Raw genomic sequence first — 19141 nt, 5'->3', positions numbered from 1 at the left:
TATTCACAACGCATGCGTGTGACCCTTTCCCCACGTGAAAAATTGCATGGTGAAACATCAATGTCATTCCTAGTCTACAACAAGTGAAGAGAAAATGTCTTGGTTATTTGGTGGAAAGAATCCACCACAGAATGCCGGAGGCTTCCCTCAGATCCCATTGCCTCCCCCAGACGGCTCAGATGGCGGAGATAAAGGGAAAAAATCGCAAATGGAATACTCTTTTGACTCGTCGGCACTGGAGCGAGCTGCAAAAGCGGCCAAGGAGCTAGAAAATTCAAGTGAGTGGGTTAGGCCTACAAACTACAAAATATAATACGCCTTGGTACTGACAGATGCAATTGCATTGTTCCAGATTTCTTACTGGTTTCTTGGTCAGTTTGCAGTTTTGTACCGTAGCTTCCGTTGGCAAGAATATTAACTGAAAGAACAAGTTGCATGCACGAAGAGCAGCAGTCGGTTTAACCTACTGACCAACTCTGCAAGATGCAGACAACTTGACTAAAGACTAAAAGGTGCAAGTTGTAAGGGAAGACTGAGCTAAAGAGGAAGAGAGGAAAATAGACAAGATTTAGGATAGATTAAATAGTCTTAAGGTTCTATAACTGTCTCGGGTGTGCCGAGAATTGGAGGCATCGAAGGCCTAGACTATGACTATTATAATACAGCAGAATGTTCATTCAACATAGACACTTACTCAGCTTATTGAGAAATTATGCGTCTCATAGTAAAAACTTTGCCCCAAGGATTTATCCGGAGTGGTTTGAAATGTGTAACATCATAGAACTTTTTTATATAGATCTAGATTTCTAGATATACCTAAACAGTAAGCACTAAATGAAACAGATTTGATTTCTAGATCTAGATTTTCTAGATGAAATTTTGAATACAAGTCAAAGTAATATGAACTAAACGGAAATATAAGAACTTTCAAGAAAGAGTATGGCTGATGCAACATTTAGTCTAGATTTTCTAGATCTAGATCTAGTAATACTAGATCTAGAATCTAGATCTAGATATCTATTTCTTTATAGCATTTAGAATCTGGTCTTAAATTTTGTTACTGTTTTAGCACAAGTTTCAAATCTGGATTTGCTCATCTATCATGCACAATTTTTTTAAATTCTTTGTGGATCTTATCCTTTTTTCTTTGCCTCTTGTTTCGGAGCGGCTATCCCCAAATATTTTCAGTAGGCCTATCGTGAATCTGCAAGAAACTTTTATTTCCAATTCAAATCAATTATAAAACTTCTTTTTTTGTTTCCCTGTCTGTTGCTTCTGGTTTCTCTTTTCCTGACAATTTTTTGTTAAAGTTGACATCTCTCTCTCTCTCTCTCTCTCTCTCTCTCTCTCTCTCTCTCTCTCTCTCTCTCTCTCTCTCTCTCTCTCTCTCTCTCTCTCTCTCTCTCTCTCTGTCTCCCTCTCTCTCTCCTCTCTCTCTCTCCTCTCTCCTCTCTCTCTCTCTCTCCCCTCTCTCTCTCCTCTCTCTCTTCTCTCTCTCTCCTCTCTCTCTCTCCTCTCTCTCTCTCTCTCTCTCTCTCTCTCCTCCCTCCCGTCCTCTATCCCGTCCTCTATCCCTCCCTCCCTGACACTCCCGTTTTCTCCCATCTTCTCCCTTTGTTTCTGGTTCTCTTTCACAAACCAACCGTTTTTCACTAAAGTACAAGTACTATTTACAGTTTTGAGTAGAGCTGGATTCTGCTCGATTAATCGAAGGCTTGCAAAGCAGCAGACGGCTTGTGCTAGAGAGGCTTGCGAGCAGGCTTGTGCTTTGCTTTGCCTCCTGCTTGCTACCGGGGGGAACTTCCGGTGAGTTGTGACTCGCAGACAGTCCTGCTGTACTGTGTCGTGACGCTGCGAACCTTCGTGGCTGTGGGCTCAGTACATATTACCGAAGATTATCTGGTTATTTGCGTTGAGAGGCTTGCACCAAAAGTGCAAGATTGTTGTTTTTTTCATATTTGGGTTGTAAAAAATAAAAAGCTCTATTCAATGCATTTAAAAATTAAATCTAATGTTGGATCGGCTATTCTTACAATGCAAAGGCCTGTTTATTTTTAATGTGCACGAGCCAAGCGCTTCATCGTCGCACGCAAAAGACTTCAGTTCGATTCCCGTATGGGGAGAAATTTTACTGAGTACCTCAGTCTTTCTGCTGGGGCGTTGATCCCTCTCAGCCCAGGTTGGCCCTGACATTGGGTTGGAATAGGCCTAGCCCGTCTCCTAAATGTTCTGTATTATATATGTCACTGTGAGTGTAAAACATCTACAAAATAGGTTACATACATGATACGATACAAAAGCCAATCACAATGACCCCTGGAGTTTTCCATTCTAGGGTAATCTAAGTCTGCTTATTCTTATTACTACCAGAAACCTCGGTCTCTGTTACTACAATACCACGCTCCCTCTCACTTATCCACTCGCTAAGCTGATCAACGACGGGAAGTTAAGAATAACTTCAGCTCTCTATGTCTTGCACCAAAACAAGCACAGCCTCTCCCTTCCTCCACGGTTCAGAGTTCACACAGCGAGCGGTCCTGCTGCTCGCTGCAACAGCAAGTCAGCAGAGTGACTTGTCAGCTTTCGAGCTGGTCCTGGGAGCCAAAGCAAAAAATGGGAGCCGAGAGACTTGCCCGGCAGTGAGCAATTCACTAGCACAAAACAATACTATGGGACTTGTGTGCTGCGGACGGGATTTGAGACTTGACGGCTGTCCGCTGCTTGCAAGCCTTCAATTAATCGAGCAGACTACAGCGCTACGCCGCACAGTGACACTGTGAGCGGGATCTCTCACTCTCCCCCTCTCTCTTTTTCTGACGTACGTGGCTTCGCGGATTGCTAGCAGGGTGGGGAGGATAAGGGAGTCTGACACGAGTGGCTTCGCGGATTGCTAGTTGGTGTGGACTTGAAGTTCAGACTAGACCAAGGAGGTTACAGTTTGTGCTAGACTCAACTTATCATGCTGGTGATTTGATTTGATGATTTGACCTAGTGATTTGATGCTTGTGACTTGAACTAGGGGCTTGCGAGCATGAGCGGGTTTGCTACCGGGGTACAGCTCTAGTTTTGAGAGCATGAATAGAGGGCATTCAGCGCTAGAATAAAAGATTGGCTTTAAAAGTCATTGTCCACTCAGGATAGGCCTGAGCCTACAGAGATTTAACAATGACAATATGCTGTTCTATTAGAAAATCTGAAGGACTTCCGTAACGAACAACCACCCCAACAAACACAATAAAGAAGGAACCTGACCCAACCCCTCATTGTACTGAACTCATATTCAATTTAATAATAGCAAGATTTTACTTCCAGCAACTGAACAGGATTTTTTCAGAAGCTATTTTTTTGTTTGAATATTCTGCTCATTTGATTAGTTGGGTGGTTGTTTTTGAGGGGGGTTTTGGGTAAAATAAAATTGTGTATCGTTTCTGTACTTTTGTGTTGAGGTTTGTGCTGCACAATATGTAGTTTTTACAAAAGCAATCAAACTGGTTCCCTATGATGTTGCATTATGACATATATGCGTTTTACTTTATTATTCTTTATGTTTAAGAATATTTCTTCTATCTTGACAGAACATGCGAAGGAGTCTTTGTTGCTGATTCAGGAACAGGAGAGGACAAAAGCTCTTGAGTCACAAAAGCAAATCAAGGTATTCTGTTCTAAACTTTCTTCATATTTGAAGGGGTTGTTTGATCTTTCGAAGTAACCCTGGTGCCAGTCCATTTGATGGTCTTACCATATAACCCACCTGACTGACCAGTCTACCTGGTGGTCTATCGCGATACTGTATTCTACCATATAAGGCCTGCTCAGGGATATTCTGTGTATAACATCACTCCCACTCCCACACCCAGATGCACTGTTAACAAATCCGAGGGCTCAGCCCCTTCAAAACATAGGTCTTTTTCAAGGTCAAAGCTCTACATCAGCTGATATTTAAAATTTATTGACAAATATACTTGAGCTGCTAGCTAGACACTACAACTGAATACAGCATCAGCCATCCATGCATGCTCTGATTTTGTTTGCATATATACTGAAATAAGATAATAAGTTTATTGTTACTTTGTTCTCTCTTAGGAATATGAAGCTCACTTGGAACAGCTTAAACTGGAGCAGACGCGTGTGGCTGGAGAGGAGAAGAGGAAGATCCTGGCAGAGGAGACGAAACAGCAGCAGTACAGAGCCCAGTATGATGATCAGCTGGCTAGAAAACGCTACGAAGATCAACTCGCTCAGCAGGTATATTGTTTTGTTTTTACCTGTGTGGAAAACAGGATTGCTTCTAGAATCTAGTATGTGGTTATAGTGTGCAATCATTAATAGGTCGTGCTATGCTATCTTTCTATTGTTTCTGACTGTCTGTATTATTATATACTGTATGCGCTGAATGGTCAAACTCATGTGAATGTGATTCTCTTTTAATTTTAGTTTCTTTCCTTTGTCAGAATACTTTTTGATTTTGAGTTCAAATTATTTTGAAAGCACTATTTTCAGATGTATGACATATGATATGGGGAAATTAATAATTTTAGGCCTTAAGTTCAATTTGACAAGATACAGTGGAAACCTGATATAACAGAGATGGTGGGAATAGAGAAAAAGTCCTGTTATATCCGATCCCTGTTAAATCAGAAATGCAAGGAAAGTAAGCATTTGTGGACTAATCCAGCTGTACTTATTCATGGGTAGTTTCCCTTGCCACAAGTACCCACGAACAGGGGTTTTGACACCAAATTTCTCCTTGCCTCCTTATACCACATCAGAAGAGCTTGGTCCACAGCATCAGGTAGTCTCGTCATCTTTCGATCCAGAGCAAAGTTTCCATTGGAGTATGCTGCCACTATCTTCTCTCTGTCCTTGATAATGGTGTGAATCGACCCTTGTGGAATGTCGAACTGATGACAAATCTCTGTCAGTGGAGCTTGCTTTTAGTCAACAGCCTGGGTTATTTCGCATATTTTGTCAATTGAAAGGCATTTCTCTTGCGCTTGGCATCGTTGGGGGCCATAATGAAAGAAGTAGGCTTAGATCTCTCTCTCTCTCTCTCTCTCTCTCTCTCTCTCTCTCTCTCTTTTTACACATTGTTAACGAGCCTTTGTCCCTGTAATAACCGGTTGGGCTCCGATGAGGTCCTGTTATTGCCGATAACTTTTAATAGAGACAAAGCGTAGGAAAAAACGGGGATTTAGAAAATCCCTATTACCGGATCCCTGTTATTACCGGGCCTGTTATATATGGTTTCCACTGTACCAAACATATTCTGTGTTTACACGTGGCCTGATGTGTGTAAATGGTAACTGATGCTAGTAGTGCTACATTGTTATTGCTTCTTGATGATGAGCGTCTTGTTCTTTGAAAAGATCTCTTATATATTTTGTTTATCTATGGGTTGTATTTTTATTGTTGATTGGGGGTTTTTTTGCAAAAGAAAAACATGTTTTACTTCTCCTGTTCATTATACCCTCTCACATATTAGACTGTTTTGGTGGTTGGAGAGTGTCAGAGATAGCTCCTACTCTTTTATTAAACCTCTTTTCTTTTTTGCTATGCGTCTTGCTTTTCCACAGTGCCATCTGGACAACTGTGGTGAAAAATTAAGGATTTCTTTTTTGGTCATGAGCTAACTATTGCAGTGAAAGATGCGTAACTCTTTTTTCAGTCTTTGGAAATTGGCAATGAAGTAAAAATTCAGGCTTTTCTAGTCTGGAATTTGTTACGCATTTCAAGAAAAATTAGTATTGTATTTTATACTTTTTTTTATATTGTTACTGCAGGCTCGAATGAATGAAGAGAATCTTCGAAAGCAGGAAGAATCTGTCCAAAAACAAGAACAGCTAAGATTAGGTAAGAGGAAAAATGTGGTGCATGTTATGGGAACTTTTCCTCTTGTGTCAAAATTAAAGTATTTTCATTTTTGGATTTGTCATTTTATCACTCTGTAATTTCTGCTCTTGCCTGATTTGACTGAATAAAAGATTTTCTTTCTGCACAGGTTGATTGTCCTGCAATGAAAGAAAGTTTTGTCTTTGTCCAAATTGTTTTTCTTTGCTTTTAGTTTACTGTTCATCTTGTATTGTTCTTCTGTTATAGTGTGGAGTCTTTACCCTAATCTGTTCTTGGTAAGAATATGACAGTTGTTGTGTGGACTCGTAGTTAACTGCCACTCAGCCCAATGTGTGGATCTTTGTTTCAGCATCAATGCAGAAAGAGGCGGAAATACGCCACAAGCACGACATGATGAGAATTGAGGCAGAGATGAAAGGCAGGGCCAAAGTGGAGAGGGAGAACAAAGACATCATCAGAGAGCAAATAAAGCTGAAGGCAGAGGAAAAGAGGAAGACAACACTAGAATCTATCACGTAAGTGAATTGGTTTGTTTAGCTGGACTGTTGACAATTGAATGTTTCCTATAAATGAGTGTTGGCCTTAAATGAAGCATGTAGTATGTTTAAGTAACTTGTCTTGCTTTAAAGCAAACTTTTTGACACTTATGAGATTGTTGACGAAAATACTCGTGAAGCCCAACCGCTTTCATATGTTTCCTGGACATTTGCTCTGAATTTCCACTGATATTTTCCACTGATATTTTCCACTTCTTTTCCTCAGCACTATCGGTTCTGTTCTTGGGTCTGGGATGTCCACATTTCTGAACAACTGGAACATGATCACTGCTTTTGTGAGTATTTCTTCTGTCTTTATTAAAAGTTCTTCTGTTTTGCAAGTTCATTTAGCGTTGTAGAGTCCCCACCCGTTTTTATTGTACAGCGTGATTTAAAATGATTAAATTTTCCATTGACAAATGATTATAATAAGTCTACCCATCAGCAAGCAGTACAGTAATAAAACATGTTATGTGAAAGAGGAAATATTGATTCCTCAATATGTACTGCTGTAAACTTCCCAAATGTCAAGTCAACATGATTATAATCACTCTTAAAGTACAGATTTAAAGCCATTCAGTGGATGTTATTTTTCAAAACTACTATTCCAGATAGTTGGCTATTTTTCCTTGACAACCAACAAGCCTCTCAAGAGTGAAACTGAATAGCCCTTCCATGCCAATTTAAAACAAAATGTTTGCATGAAAAGTGTAGACATTACCCCCTCCAATAGTTACCTTGTCTTATTCTATATTTGTAGATTTAAGGTGTATAAACCAAACTTGAAATGTTTTTTTCTCTATTGCAAGGCTGGAGGTGCCACTCTTATCGTGGTTGGCTACTATGGTGCCAAGCACAGCATTGGCCTGGTAGCTCGGTCCATTGAAGCCAGATTGGGAAAGCCTTCTCTTGTTAGAGAAACGTCACGTTTTACCGTGAGCGAGGCTTTGAAGCACCCGATACGCGTAAGTGCTACATTTTCTGTTTGTTTTGAATCATGAGCTTTGTGTTTGGCACATGGTTGGAGGGTGCTCTGGTGACATTTGCTCCTTCTTTTCTATCAAATATCTGTCGTCCTGATCTCTCCTTTTTGAGTTTGTTACTCTCTTATAACACCTCTAATCTTCAGCACTTATTGTGTTGCAAGTACTGTAAAACTCTTACTAAAACTAAAACAGAACTATGTGTTTGGTGCTTATGCATTCTTTTTTTCTGAGTGGCTGATCTTTTACCATGACCTAGGTTTCAGCTTTATTTCGCATTGTCTATTCGTCAAAATTTTAATGAATGTATATCGACGGGTAATTTATTGACTTTTCGCTTTTGTATAGCCAGAGTCTATTAAATAATTCCAGGGAAGAAGACAAAAAAAAAACCCAACAAAACATAGCTATCTTGTTATCTCATCAACAAATTAAGTCCAACGGCTGTGCCTGCTTTGTGATTACCTTCAGGAAATTCTAACAGCGGGGAAGTTCATGGGTTCAAGGGTTCACGTCTCAGCTCGTCTGATGTTGAGTCCTTGGAAAAGCCATTTTACACAAATTTACCAGTTTGGATCAGTCCTGTCGGAGATGTATGTTAAATTCGGAGGTCTTCCCTCTTAAATAACCTCACTGCTTTGCAAGGGGCAAAAAGCCAGTATAAACTTTTTTTTTCAGTTGCTCCATTGGCCCAACCTGCTGGCTGGAGCTCTGGTGACCACTTCTTCCTTCTACTCTCTTCCTAAACAACTCTCCCTGCTGCAATAAGAAACAGCTTTTCATCGGTGATTGAAGGGGTGCTGCTCTCATGTGGTTTAGTTCTCCTTTCCTATGAAACATCTGTTATCCTTATCCCTCCTCCCTATTTTTGTTTAAATGTTGCTTTCTGGTGACACCTGTAATATAAGGCACTAATGCGACCAATTTGTGTTCCAAGTGCTTAAAGTTTACTCAAACAAAATATTGAGTGGTCTGAGGGGAAATTAAATGAATGCTCTCAAAGTAAGAATTGGTCTCATTGGCCACAGCAGACATCACAAGTCATCTTAATCTGTATATTGATGAGCTAATTATTACTGTTATGCAATTGTGTTTGTACTTTTGGGAGAGGCATTGTTATAATGAAGAAAATGTGATTTTTATTTGCCACAGACTGTACAGACAATGGTTCGTAAACCAGAGGATGCTCTGAAAGGCATTATTTTAAAGGTAAGTTTTCAAAAGGTCTGCTTGTGGAGTGACATTGCTTTGTATTGCAGTGATTGTATGAGCAAATTCTGAAAAAACGTGGTTGTTTATGCTTGTTGTGTTTGTGGGGGGTTTTTTGTTGTTGTTCTGATGCTCAGCATTCAGGATTCTAAGTAGATCATCAAAGAATGCCTTTTCTTTAATGCTCATGAGGAGTCCAGGTGACTTTATAATGCGGCACGGTGGGGTGGGGGTATAAGATAGTCTTAATTCTTTTCTTTCTCTCTGTTGTTTCTATTTATGTCTAGGTATTGATTTCTGCTGCATTATCTTTTGGATGTCTCTTTGGATTTTCTTGTTTGTTGATTGGTAAGGATCAGGGGTTTGTTGGCCTTTTTGCCAGGATTCTCAGTTCATCAAATTTTACATACAAAGTTTAGGATTTGACAGCGGGCCCCAATAGGGTCCCAAGATTTTTTTAAATCCATCACTAAACCAGGGAGGATGGAGAAGACAGTTTCTGGATACATATTGTGATATGACGGACAAGGGCCAAGTCTTGATTATCGAAAAAAGGATTCACAGTAATTTTGGTAATGCTCCTGGGGTCAATGGAATTATTTTGGTTTCCACGGAATTTGACAGCCTCATATAGACCTTACAATACTATAATTTTATTTAGTATTTTATTTTGTGATGATATAGCTTCTGTCCTCATAAAATATTCTAAAAATTTGTTTTGCTTTCAGCCAACTTTGGAAGAAAAACTGCGTGATGTTGCCATTGCAACGAGACACACTAAGAAAAATAATGGTTATTTCCGTAATATCCTTATGTATGGTCCCCCAGGAACTGGAAAAACCATGTTTGCTAAGGTGAGTACAGGTACTTCGAACCTTGTCATGAAGAATGGTCACAAATCGCGATGTATTCAAAATTTCTTATTACATCTCATAGTGTCAGGAAATCTATCTCACTTTTCAAAGATGAGATAAAAAAGTTGGGGGGGTGTTCTCATGTAGCTTACAATATAATGTTAAAGATAATTGTGAACAGCAAATTAATATAGCTCTTTCTATTTTTGCAAGTTTCTTAACTGTGTCGCAGTATATGATGGGAAGAGAAATATCGGTTTGGATGACTTTAATTTACTATAAAGATTTTTGTCAAAAGAATTTTAAAGTTCTGTTTGTACCATTGTGTAGTGTCAGATGTTATGGGTGAGATTCACAAACTGTTCTCCGCTGAAATCAGGATGATGAATAGCTGGTAATTTTTGTTTTTCGTATCAGAACTGCTGAATATGACTCACTCAGACCTGCCACTCATCCCGATTTAATCGGGGTATCCCAATTTTTTGCTCCAAATTTCAAGCATCCCGATTTCGATTGCCAGTATCCTGATTTTTTGTCGTTGCGTCTGTTGCATCCGGTTCTTAGAAAAAAAAAGTTCTGCAATCTCTCTTGCTTGGAAGCACCGATTGGACTTTTTATCGGCAGGAACTATTTTCTAAAGCATCTATGCCGAATCTAGTAGATGACTGATGCACGATATTTCAACTAAAATCGACGTTGTACATGTATCAATTTTGAATTCAGACTTGGATACGCTCAAGATCTACTTTCGCTTTTATAACCCAGAATTCTCAGATGGTGTCCTGATTACTGTAACTATTATGACATGGGCTAAGAATAATCTATTAGTTGTTCTGCCGTTGCTTTAAAAGCAAGCTTGATCTGAGTGCTGGTTCGTCTGGCCCATCATCAAACTTTCAAACGCTCAATCGCATCACGTGACCTGATCTCGTACGTGTGAGTAGTGCGTGTGATGGGGACCGTTGGTTGTCAAGGTCAACAAGTTCATTCACACCGGTCGCATTGGTCGAGGTGTTTTTCGGGACCTAACCGGGGGGGGGGTATTTTTTTAAAACTTGCAGTGCGTGCCGTGGTACAGGTACTAATTGAGGGGAAAGAAATAAGAAAAAATTAATTAATTAACAACCTTGGCGCGGTCTTTTTTTCGGGGCGGTGGGCGCCTTGAGTGTATATGCGATGGGAGTCAAACGTTACTGTATGAAAACGCGGACTTTTTGCATGGATGATTAGAGTTATGTGCCAGCTATTTTCAAGACTACGAGAGTTTCAGCATTTCTGCAACCCCCCCAGTCTATCCAACTCACGACTCGAGTACATATACATTGTATATGCTGTCTTTCAGGTTTCTCTCTATTTAGAGGCCCAAATGTGAACTTATCCCTGCAAAAGTTTTGTCTTGCATGCTTGCCTCATAAAAGGGAACCAGGGACCCCCCCTCCCCAGTGCCCCTTATCACTGATTTGCCGTTGATCCCGATTTTTTTCACCAGATCCTGATTTTTTTACTCCAAAATCCTGATTTTTAGATTTCATAGAGTGGCAGGTCTGCTCACTTGAAAAGAAATACAGATTAGAGTGTAGCTGTTGATTTGTTAATTCGTGGTTGTGCCAGAAGTGGTTGTGGATACCCTAAGACATGCTTGTAGATGCATTAATCTAGTGTAATAGTAGTATGAGAAAAACAACCAGGTGCCAGAAGTCCTTTGAGTTTGCTATTTTTACTATTATAACAAATTCCTGGTTAATTTTTTACCATGTAACTTATCTGTAGTTTACTTTTCTTTTCTAAATCTTTCTTCAGAGTTTAGCAAAGCACTCAGGTATGCACTACGCTATCATGACGGGAGGTGATGTAGCACCAATGGGAAAGGAGGGTGTCACTGCCATGCACAAAGTGTTTGACTGGGCACACACCAGTAGGAAAGGGTGAGTTAAATTTATCGCTATTTGTTTGTTTGTAACATCTACTTTTGTGTGTTGGGGATATTGGGGACTGTTGACTTGTTCTTGGAGTAAGAATAAAAATAGCCCCAGCAAAGATCTGATAGTTCACTTCATTGTATCCTAGATGTTTGTTGCATTCATTCAACTTTCCCCCATTTTTAGTGTTTGGCCCCTAAAAGCTGCTGGAATAGAAATAGAAGTGCATCACAACAATAGTCAGCCCAGGCAAGAAGCGTGTTTATCAAAGTTTTATGTCTTATTTTTAGAATGGCTAGCCGATTAGAATTCTGTTCCCCTTCGAAGGCAATAAATGGCAATAAAAGCAGAATCACCTGGTGCTTTTGGCTCTAATACAGGAATGGAAGGAGTGAACAGAATGTTGATTTCAAGCTGCGCTATCTTGATCTGGAACAATCTAAACCATTCTCACATTGTTTGTTATTTCATTCACAGCGTGGTACTGTTTGTTGATGAAGCAGATGCCTTCCTTAGGAAAAGAAGTACAGTAAGTCAGTTAAATCACTTTTCAAAAATACTGTTGTCCTCTGTGTTGGCAGACAATGCCTTAGAATGTGCTCCATCCAGTTTTTCTTTCACCATTATTTTTTTTCATCTCAGGTTACGACTTTTCAGTTTTCAGTAACAGTCTGGTCTTGTAGTAACCTTAAAGCTACTGAGCTCAGAAAAAAGAACTGACTGCTCCTGGGATCAGTATAGTCAAATGTGATATTTCAAAATTCCAGGGTTAACATCTTTAAATTGATTAAATTGCTTGCCATACTTTTAGTAATGTTACACTAATGTAAAGCTCATTGGTACAAACTTCTTTTTTTTTTTTCATAGCATGAAGCTAAAAATTGTACAGTATCTATTTCCTTTCTTTACTGAACAGTGATGCTGTAATGTGCAAAGAATTGTGTCTCTCTTGTCACCTTTCTCCCATGTGGGAGAAATAGTTGTAGAAAGGAAGGATTGGAAGACGCCACTTCTAGGTCCTACTTTTTTTCCCCTTCAGTTGTTGCTCTCTATCTGTCTTCTTACAAGGAAGAAGTAACTGTTTTTGTGTTGGTGTGCTTTTTTACAATAACGGTAGTATTAGTGTCTTGTTAAGCGTTTCGTTGCACTTGCAGGAAGTGATCAGTGAAGACATGAGAGCAACTTTAAATGCGTTCCTCTACCGTACTGGAGAACAATCTCAAAAGTAAGTTGGGGTTTTTTTGTTTGTTTTTTTTTGCCTTCCCCCCCATGTGTTCGTTGTCTCTCTCCTCTTCCCCATCCCATCCCAGTTTAAAGCTTTTATGTTTTGTTTTGTTGTGGGGGGTTTTTTGTGGTGTGTCAGTACAGTTGAACATGTCTGAGGTGAAACTGTGGAAAAGAACGCAAAATTTGCTGTTAGAAATACACAACCGGTGTCATTGTGGTGAAAAGATTTACAATAAAAAGAAACAGTTTGCTTTTATGATGTCTGAACATATCTAAGAAAGCTGGCTGAGGTGTCCTGGGTGACTGTCACTTTCTTCAGATAATAACATATTTCTGTATTATGTTAGTCTGACTTTCAAGGGGGAGTGAAGTCATTTGAACTGTGTCTTCTTGTTTACTGTGCCTGTAATTAATTTAAAACTTACCAATAAATATGTAATTATGGCTTATGTCCTTGGCATAATAGTCTGAATTTTGACTACTTATGGAAGTCTTTGACCCAGTTGTCAGATGGTTTTCTCATGTGTTCCCTTTCCAGGTTCATGCTGGTCTTAGCGAGTAACCAACCGGAGCAGTTTGACTGGGCCATCAACGATCGTGTGGACGAGATGGTGGAGTTTGAAATCCCCACCTTCCAGGAACGTGAGAGGCTGATCCGGCACTACTTCCAGAAGTTTATCCTGGAGCCTGCCACACAGAAGACTGGGTGAGTGATCCATCTTCATCTTTTTGTCGTCATTTTGTGATGGGGTGTTGTTCTTGTGTGTGCTGTTCCTTGTTTAGGTTGGGTTTTTTTCCTTTGGCGAATGCCCTGGTATGTTTTGCTTCTTACACATCTTTTCCGTATATTCTTATTGTCTAAGTCTGGTCCAGGAGAAATGTTGCTGATATGCTGACTTCCTGTAAATGTCTTAATAGTGGGCAATGGACAGCCGACCAAATATTCCGATTAAATCTGAACTCTCCAATTTTTTAGAATAATTTATTTTTGCCCATCGAAAAACCATAGTGAAATTTGAATAAAATGCTCTTATTTTTCCATGGATTCCTTTTCTGTCGATCACACACAACTTATCGTATTTGACGTGGAAACACATTTTTATTTCTTTTAGTTGCAATATTTGTGCAACTTACAGTAAATGAATTGAAAATGCAGATGCTTATTGGAGTATATTCAGACTGCGTGTTTGTTTGCCATAGTCAATCAGACTTACTTACTTAATCTTAATATACCGGAGTTCTGAAAACTGATTTCTTTTCTCTGACTCTTTTTTTTTTTAGGGGATTCTGAGTACAAATTCTTTTTTTGGTCATGGAGTGGTTGGTGGCAGTTGAAGGTTTCTGCTGTGTCCTCCATGCCATATAAAATTGTTCAAAACAACTGTACTCCTGTATAAAAAAATTTCAAAGGGTGTGTTCTTTTGCATTCAAAACAGGCGCTTGCGAGTTGCAGAATTTGATTACGGTCAGAAATGTGTGGACATTGCCAAAGAGACAGAGGGCCTCTCAGGCAGAGAGATTTCCAAGTTGGGAGTCGCATGGCAGGTGAGAAAGTGATGACGTGGTTCAGCTACCTACTAAAAGGAATGTTCTTATGATTATACATTGGTCTGCCTAAGCATCTTGTCATCAGGAGGTTGCTAAAAAGCAGGTTCTTGCGCTAACCAGATTTTTAGATGGATTTCAAATTAATTTTATTGCAGTAGCATTTTTTAAACATTATTTCTTATTAAAAAATTGAAAAAAATCACCAATTCAAGCCGTGCACACAAAAAAGGATGTATAGTACAGTCTGGTACAGATAACTCAAATATGTAGGGGATTGACAATTGGGTTAGATATCCATAATTCAGGTAAGCCGATAATGGAAAATTAAAAGACATCAGTTGGAAAATGGCAAATTGTTCGAGCTGTACGTGATTTTGTCTTTTTTCTGTGTTCATGCTCTCTATACCCGGCTGCTTATCTGATGCATGCAGTTGCAGAATTAAAGAGTGGAGAAATGCTCATTTTTTTCCTTCTGTGTGGTGTCTTTGACAGGCCCGTGCTTACGCCTCGGAGGATGGTATTCTGACCATTCCCATGATGGACGACATTGTCAAGGACGCCATCGAGCAGCACGCCAAGAAAGTGGCCTGGCAGCATGGGGAGGAGACCTCCGACGTCTTCTACAGGACCAGCAAAGACAGGCTGTTGTCGAACATGCCGCCACCTACATCTGCTTCGGCGGCACCCTCGTCAGCGGCTCCGTCTCCGTCAAAACCAGCGCCATCTTCTCCCAGCAACCCTCCACAGAAACCTGGTGGCAAGGGCAATATATCCTAAGGGTTGGGTGTGATAACTAAATTATGAGAGTCGTCGTCGGAAGTAGTTTTTTTATATGTGTTTTTATGAGTGTGAGGTGTACTGCTCTAGTTTAAGGTAGGCCTACCAGTATTCCAGTGTTGATGAAATGTTTTGTCAGAAAGATTTGTTCAGTATGAACTGGTGTGGGTGTTCATGTCCTGAAGCTGGAAATGTGATTGCAGTCTGGGTGTGAATCCTGGGCTTTCATAGGCACTGCCTTTAACACTTTGCAGTCACATAGCCTGCAGTACAAAACACCCCATCCGGTCACCCAACCAGGAGAGTGACTACAACAGACTTCTCGGGCCTGGCGCAGCGCCAGGTGACCGTAAAGTGTCAGTGACTCTTCATTTTTCAGAACTAACAGAATTGGTTCTCTTGAGTGTCTGAATGAAATTCAGAGAATGCTAACCTGTATGGCTGAAAGTTGTTGTCTGAATTTATAGGGAGAACAAGAGGATAAATGTAATAATAGATGCCAGTTGCAACTTTGGTTGTGTGTACTTTGATAGTATGTGAAGTTGCATGGGGTGATTGTCAGTGAAAAACGTGTGTGTGTGTGTGTGTGTGTGAGTCATCTTTTGATGGTGCATTTGTTTTGGCTCAGTCCTCATTTGCCTCGTCTTGTGAAACATGCTTTGTAGGGGGGGGGTTCAGTCATGTGATCTGTTGGTATGGTTGTTGTATTTGATTTTGTGTCAACAGAACTTGTGTTGTTGCTGTCTGTCATCCTTGTTCTCTTCTCGTTGATATATGACTACTGCCGTGCAGACTAATAGTTATAGTTATGGTTGGCAGATGCTTTGGTGTCGTTTGCTCCTTCTTTTCTATCAAACATCTGTCGTCTTTATCTCTCCTCCTTTTCTTTTTATGTTACTGTCTAGTAAAATCTCGAATGAATCTTCGGCACTTATTTATTCTATTTGTAAAACTTTTACCAGACTAATATAATAAAGACTTACAGTAAACTATAATTCAACTCGGATATTTTCCTATATCAGACAGTTCTGTATTGTGTGTACTTTTTAAAAATCAAAATATGTCCCCACATGTATATTATGGTTGAGTGTGCTTTTTTGTTTGTTTCTTTGTTTCTTTCTTCTTCTTTTTTTCAGTTATTTCTTTTCGTGTCTTACTTATAATGTGGGGGTTTTTTTTAGATTTGTTATCCATTTTAAAATGACTTTGTTGTTCCACAAAACCCTGTCTTCATGTTTGTGTGTTTCAACAGGTGTGTTATGAGTAGATTGTGTTTTCAGCGTTTTGCTAAGAACGATGGATCTGACCCGTCTGGTTCATACTCTCTGACCCTTATGTCACTTTAGGCTGCAACTGATAAGGAAAAAAAGACAATGCTTAACTGAAAATAACAGTGACTAGTATGACTTCATGTTCCTTTTCAAGCTGTTCGTGTAAAAATAATTACAACACCTTTGTGCAAGAGGGGGCTGTCTCGCCATTTTCTCAATGTTTGCGTTATCAATGATAATAATTTTTATATACCGTATATGGCATATCTCCATGCTTCTGTCAATTATACATATATATATATATTTATATATATATATATATATATGTGTGTGTGTGTTGGGCGCATATTTGTGCTTTACAATGTGCTCTATGTGCTTTACAACTATTATTACCCCAGCAGACTCTAGCACAATTAGAAACAGTCTTGACTTCACGGGAAGCATACAATGCAAGTACCCAATTAAGTCCTAAAACTCGAACAAACTGACAAGATCTTTTACAGTCTATCGCAAGGTGCCTATTCCCACTCATGTGAAGTGAGGAAAATTTGGTCAAGTGCCTTTCCCAAGGGCACAACATCAGAGAGTATTCTACCCATAACCTTTCGGTTAAGAACCCAACAGCTAACCGCTGAACCACCAACGCAATAAACATGAGGTGAAGCTGCATTTCCTTTGACCTATATTTGTTTGCAATAGCATTGTTGACTCAACCTCTCTGTGTGTGAGGAACAACAGTTTTGCCTCAAGTCGGCTTCTTTGCCATGTGTCCAAGTAAAAGCATGTGCCATGGGATGGGGTGGGGGGGATGACAATAAGTTGTCAACTCCACCAGAAAGAACAACAACAACATTTGGGTACACAAATGGTCGCTTTTAAGCACAAGGGGGCTATCCCGAAAAAATGCTGTTTTTGGGAAATGGAATGTAAAGTTTTTAGTTTTAGTAGACCATTGTTCAGTTTTTTTATAAGACGAGAGTTTTCTCTATAACCAAACAAATATACACACCAATGAAACCAAGCTTCTATACGTAGGGCAATGCCCACTTTTGGTATTGGTCAAGATTTGTGGAAACCCCGAAATCTGGGTTAGCCCGCTTGTCCTTAAAATTAAAAGCAACCAAACACGAGTGTGATATTGTCTTGGGTTGTTTCATCTCAGCCATCTTTCTTGTAGTCTTCCTTTTTCTTACGCCAGGACCAAGCGTTCTGCTTCTGAAATGTCTGTGCATTGTAGAGCATGAAACTCACACCGAAACAAAAACAGTCAAGTACTGTTTGTTTAATTGACCTATGATTTGTTGAGAGTGACGTACAAGTCAGACGTGAACTCTTTCCTGTAATCAGAATCTTGCCAATATATTATGAATGATGAAGTAAGCTTCTACAGTGAAGGTTTATTCACAAATTTTGGCCTTGAAGAAGGAAAGGAAGAGGTAAAAATGTTACTCGTCAGATGTGGTAGAGTTGAATGTGTAATTTTGAGAGTTTTAACTGGGCATCAGGGAGGGGAGTTTGTCATTCAAACAGTCTTTGTCTGTTTGCAAGAAAGTTGCATTTTGTTTTATTAATCATGTTGTGTTGCAAGTGATTTTGTTTTATATAATATTCATTGATATGTATTGTTTATGATTTAGAAGAAAACAGAAATAAAAGGTTACAAAATTGTTTGCTGTCTTGATTTTGCTAATACTCAGTGTCAGATGAATGCTTTATGATAGGAATTTGTGGTGCAGCAATTAGCACACAGAAGACCCATGGGTGGTTGGCAAATGCTCTTCTGTGGTTTGCTCCTTTTTTTTTCCTATCTCTAACATCTGTCGTCCTGGTCTCTCTTCCTTTATTTAATGTTTGTTACTCTTTTGTAACACCTCTAATCTTCAGCACTTATATGATGATCTAATTGTGTTGCAAGTGTCACTGATTATGGACTCTTACTAAAACTAAAACTGATACACATGTATCGCAGATAACATCTTTTTTTTTTTTTTTAATCAAAATTTTGAGCTTCATACATTTCAGCAGCTGACTGGCGATTACAAATATCAAGTATCAATGATTTTTAATCAATAACACCCCACCATACGTCAGTCCAGTCTATCATACACGTGTAGCTATGTATGTAATACAGGAGCCTTTCATATAGGCTACATGTATTTGACGGCCCGGGATCCCCACTTCCAACCTATTCCTGAAAATGCACAAACCCAATCATCATGTTTTTGTTTTCTTTCTTTCTTTCTTTTTTTTTTTTTTTTTTTTTTTTTTTAATAAAGTAGCTTTGTATTAGCCTATTGCGATTGCTTTATTTTACCAAGGAAGATGTCATTGAAATACACTATGTTTCTGCAGGCTGTTTATTTCACAGAAATAATTTGACAATCTCTGTTTTGGGCCCAGCGTCTGTGGAGTAGATCTAACGGTTGGGCACTTGGCTGTCACACACAGGAGACCCAAGTTCGATTCCCGAGTGGGGAGAATTTTTATCAAGTACACGTTACTCGGTTACTTACTCGGTCTTTCTGCTGGGGTCTTGTGTCCCTCTCAGCCCGGGCTGGCTGGCCCTGACAGGTAGGGTCAGAAGCCCACCTTCTAAATTATCTAAACTGTGTCGATGGGTGCATAAAAACACCTGTATAAAAAAAGAAAATCGGTTTTAGGCTAGTCGTTCAAAAAAAGTCAGAGAGTGAGAACGTATAGGTTTGGGGCTAGACTCTCAGAAAGTCAGAGTGTAAGAACGTGTAGCTAGGTTTAGGGTAATCCAGCTCGTTTGCGGTACGGTACCCGGAACATTGATACATCTACGTGGAAGGAGAAATGTTCCAGGAGAGGGCAGACTCTCGTTCAATAGGTCGCAGGTTTGAAATCTGACTTCGACGGAAAATTCTTTTTTCCAAAGAAGTTTTCTCCTTTCACTTTTCCTGTTCTTTATTCATTTTCAGTCGTCTCCTTTCGTCTCCACTTTTT

At 39.5% G+C, this 19141-nt stretch overlaps 1 protein-coding gene across 1 annotated transcript; it reads left to right on the top strand.

The window, feature by feature from the left end:
* Positions 1-16284, top strand: LOC101856381 (ATPase family AAA domain-containing protein 3-A). The gene is made up of 15 exons (XM_005109110.3): positions 1-278; positions 3576-3652; positions 4084-4245; positions 5781-5850; positions 6200-6365; positions 6613-6682; positions 7196-7351; positions 8522-8578; positions 9307-9432; positions 11233-11357; positions 11829-11880; positions 12506-12576; positions 13117-13284; positions 14015-14123; positions 14619-16284. The coding sequence occupies exons 1-15, from the start codon at positions 95-97 to the stop codon at positions 14901-14903; spliced, it is 1878 nt and encodes a 625-aa protein (XP_005109167.1). The 5' UTR covers positions 1-94; the 3' UTR covers positions 14904-16284.
* The last annotated feature ends 2857 nt before the right edge of the window (positions 16285-19141 follow it).

This window comes from Aplysia californica, unplaced genomic scaffold (genome assembly GCF_000002075.1).
Source record: "Aplysia californica isolate F4 #8 unplaced genomic scaffold, AplCal3.0 scaffold00749, whole genome shotgun sequence".
Classification (NCBI taxonomy): domain Eukaryota; kingdom Metazoa; phylum Mollusca; class Gastropoda; order Aplysiida; family Aplysiidae; genus Aplysia; species Aplysia californica.
The sequence above is the reverse complement of the archived record's forward strand: the minus strand, read 5'-3'. Positions and strand labels throughout refer to the sequence as shown.

Coding starts and splice junctions, on each gene's coding strand:
- LOC101856381 (XM_005109110.3), top strand. CDS start 95: ATGTCTTGGTTATTTGGTGGAAAGAATCCACCACAGAATGCCGGAGGC. Junction 279..3,575: donor CAAGGAGCTAGAAAATTCAA/GTGAGTGGGTTA, acceptor CTATCTTGACAG/AACATGCGAAGGAGTCTTTG. Junction 14,124..14,618: donor AGTTGGGAGTCGCATGGCAG/GTGAGAAAGTGA, acceptor TGTCTTTGACAG/GCCCGTGCTTACGCCTCGGA.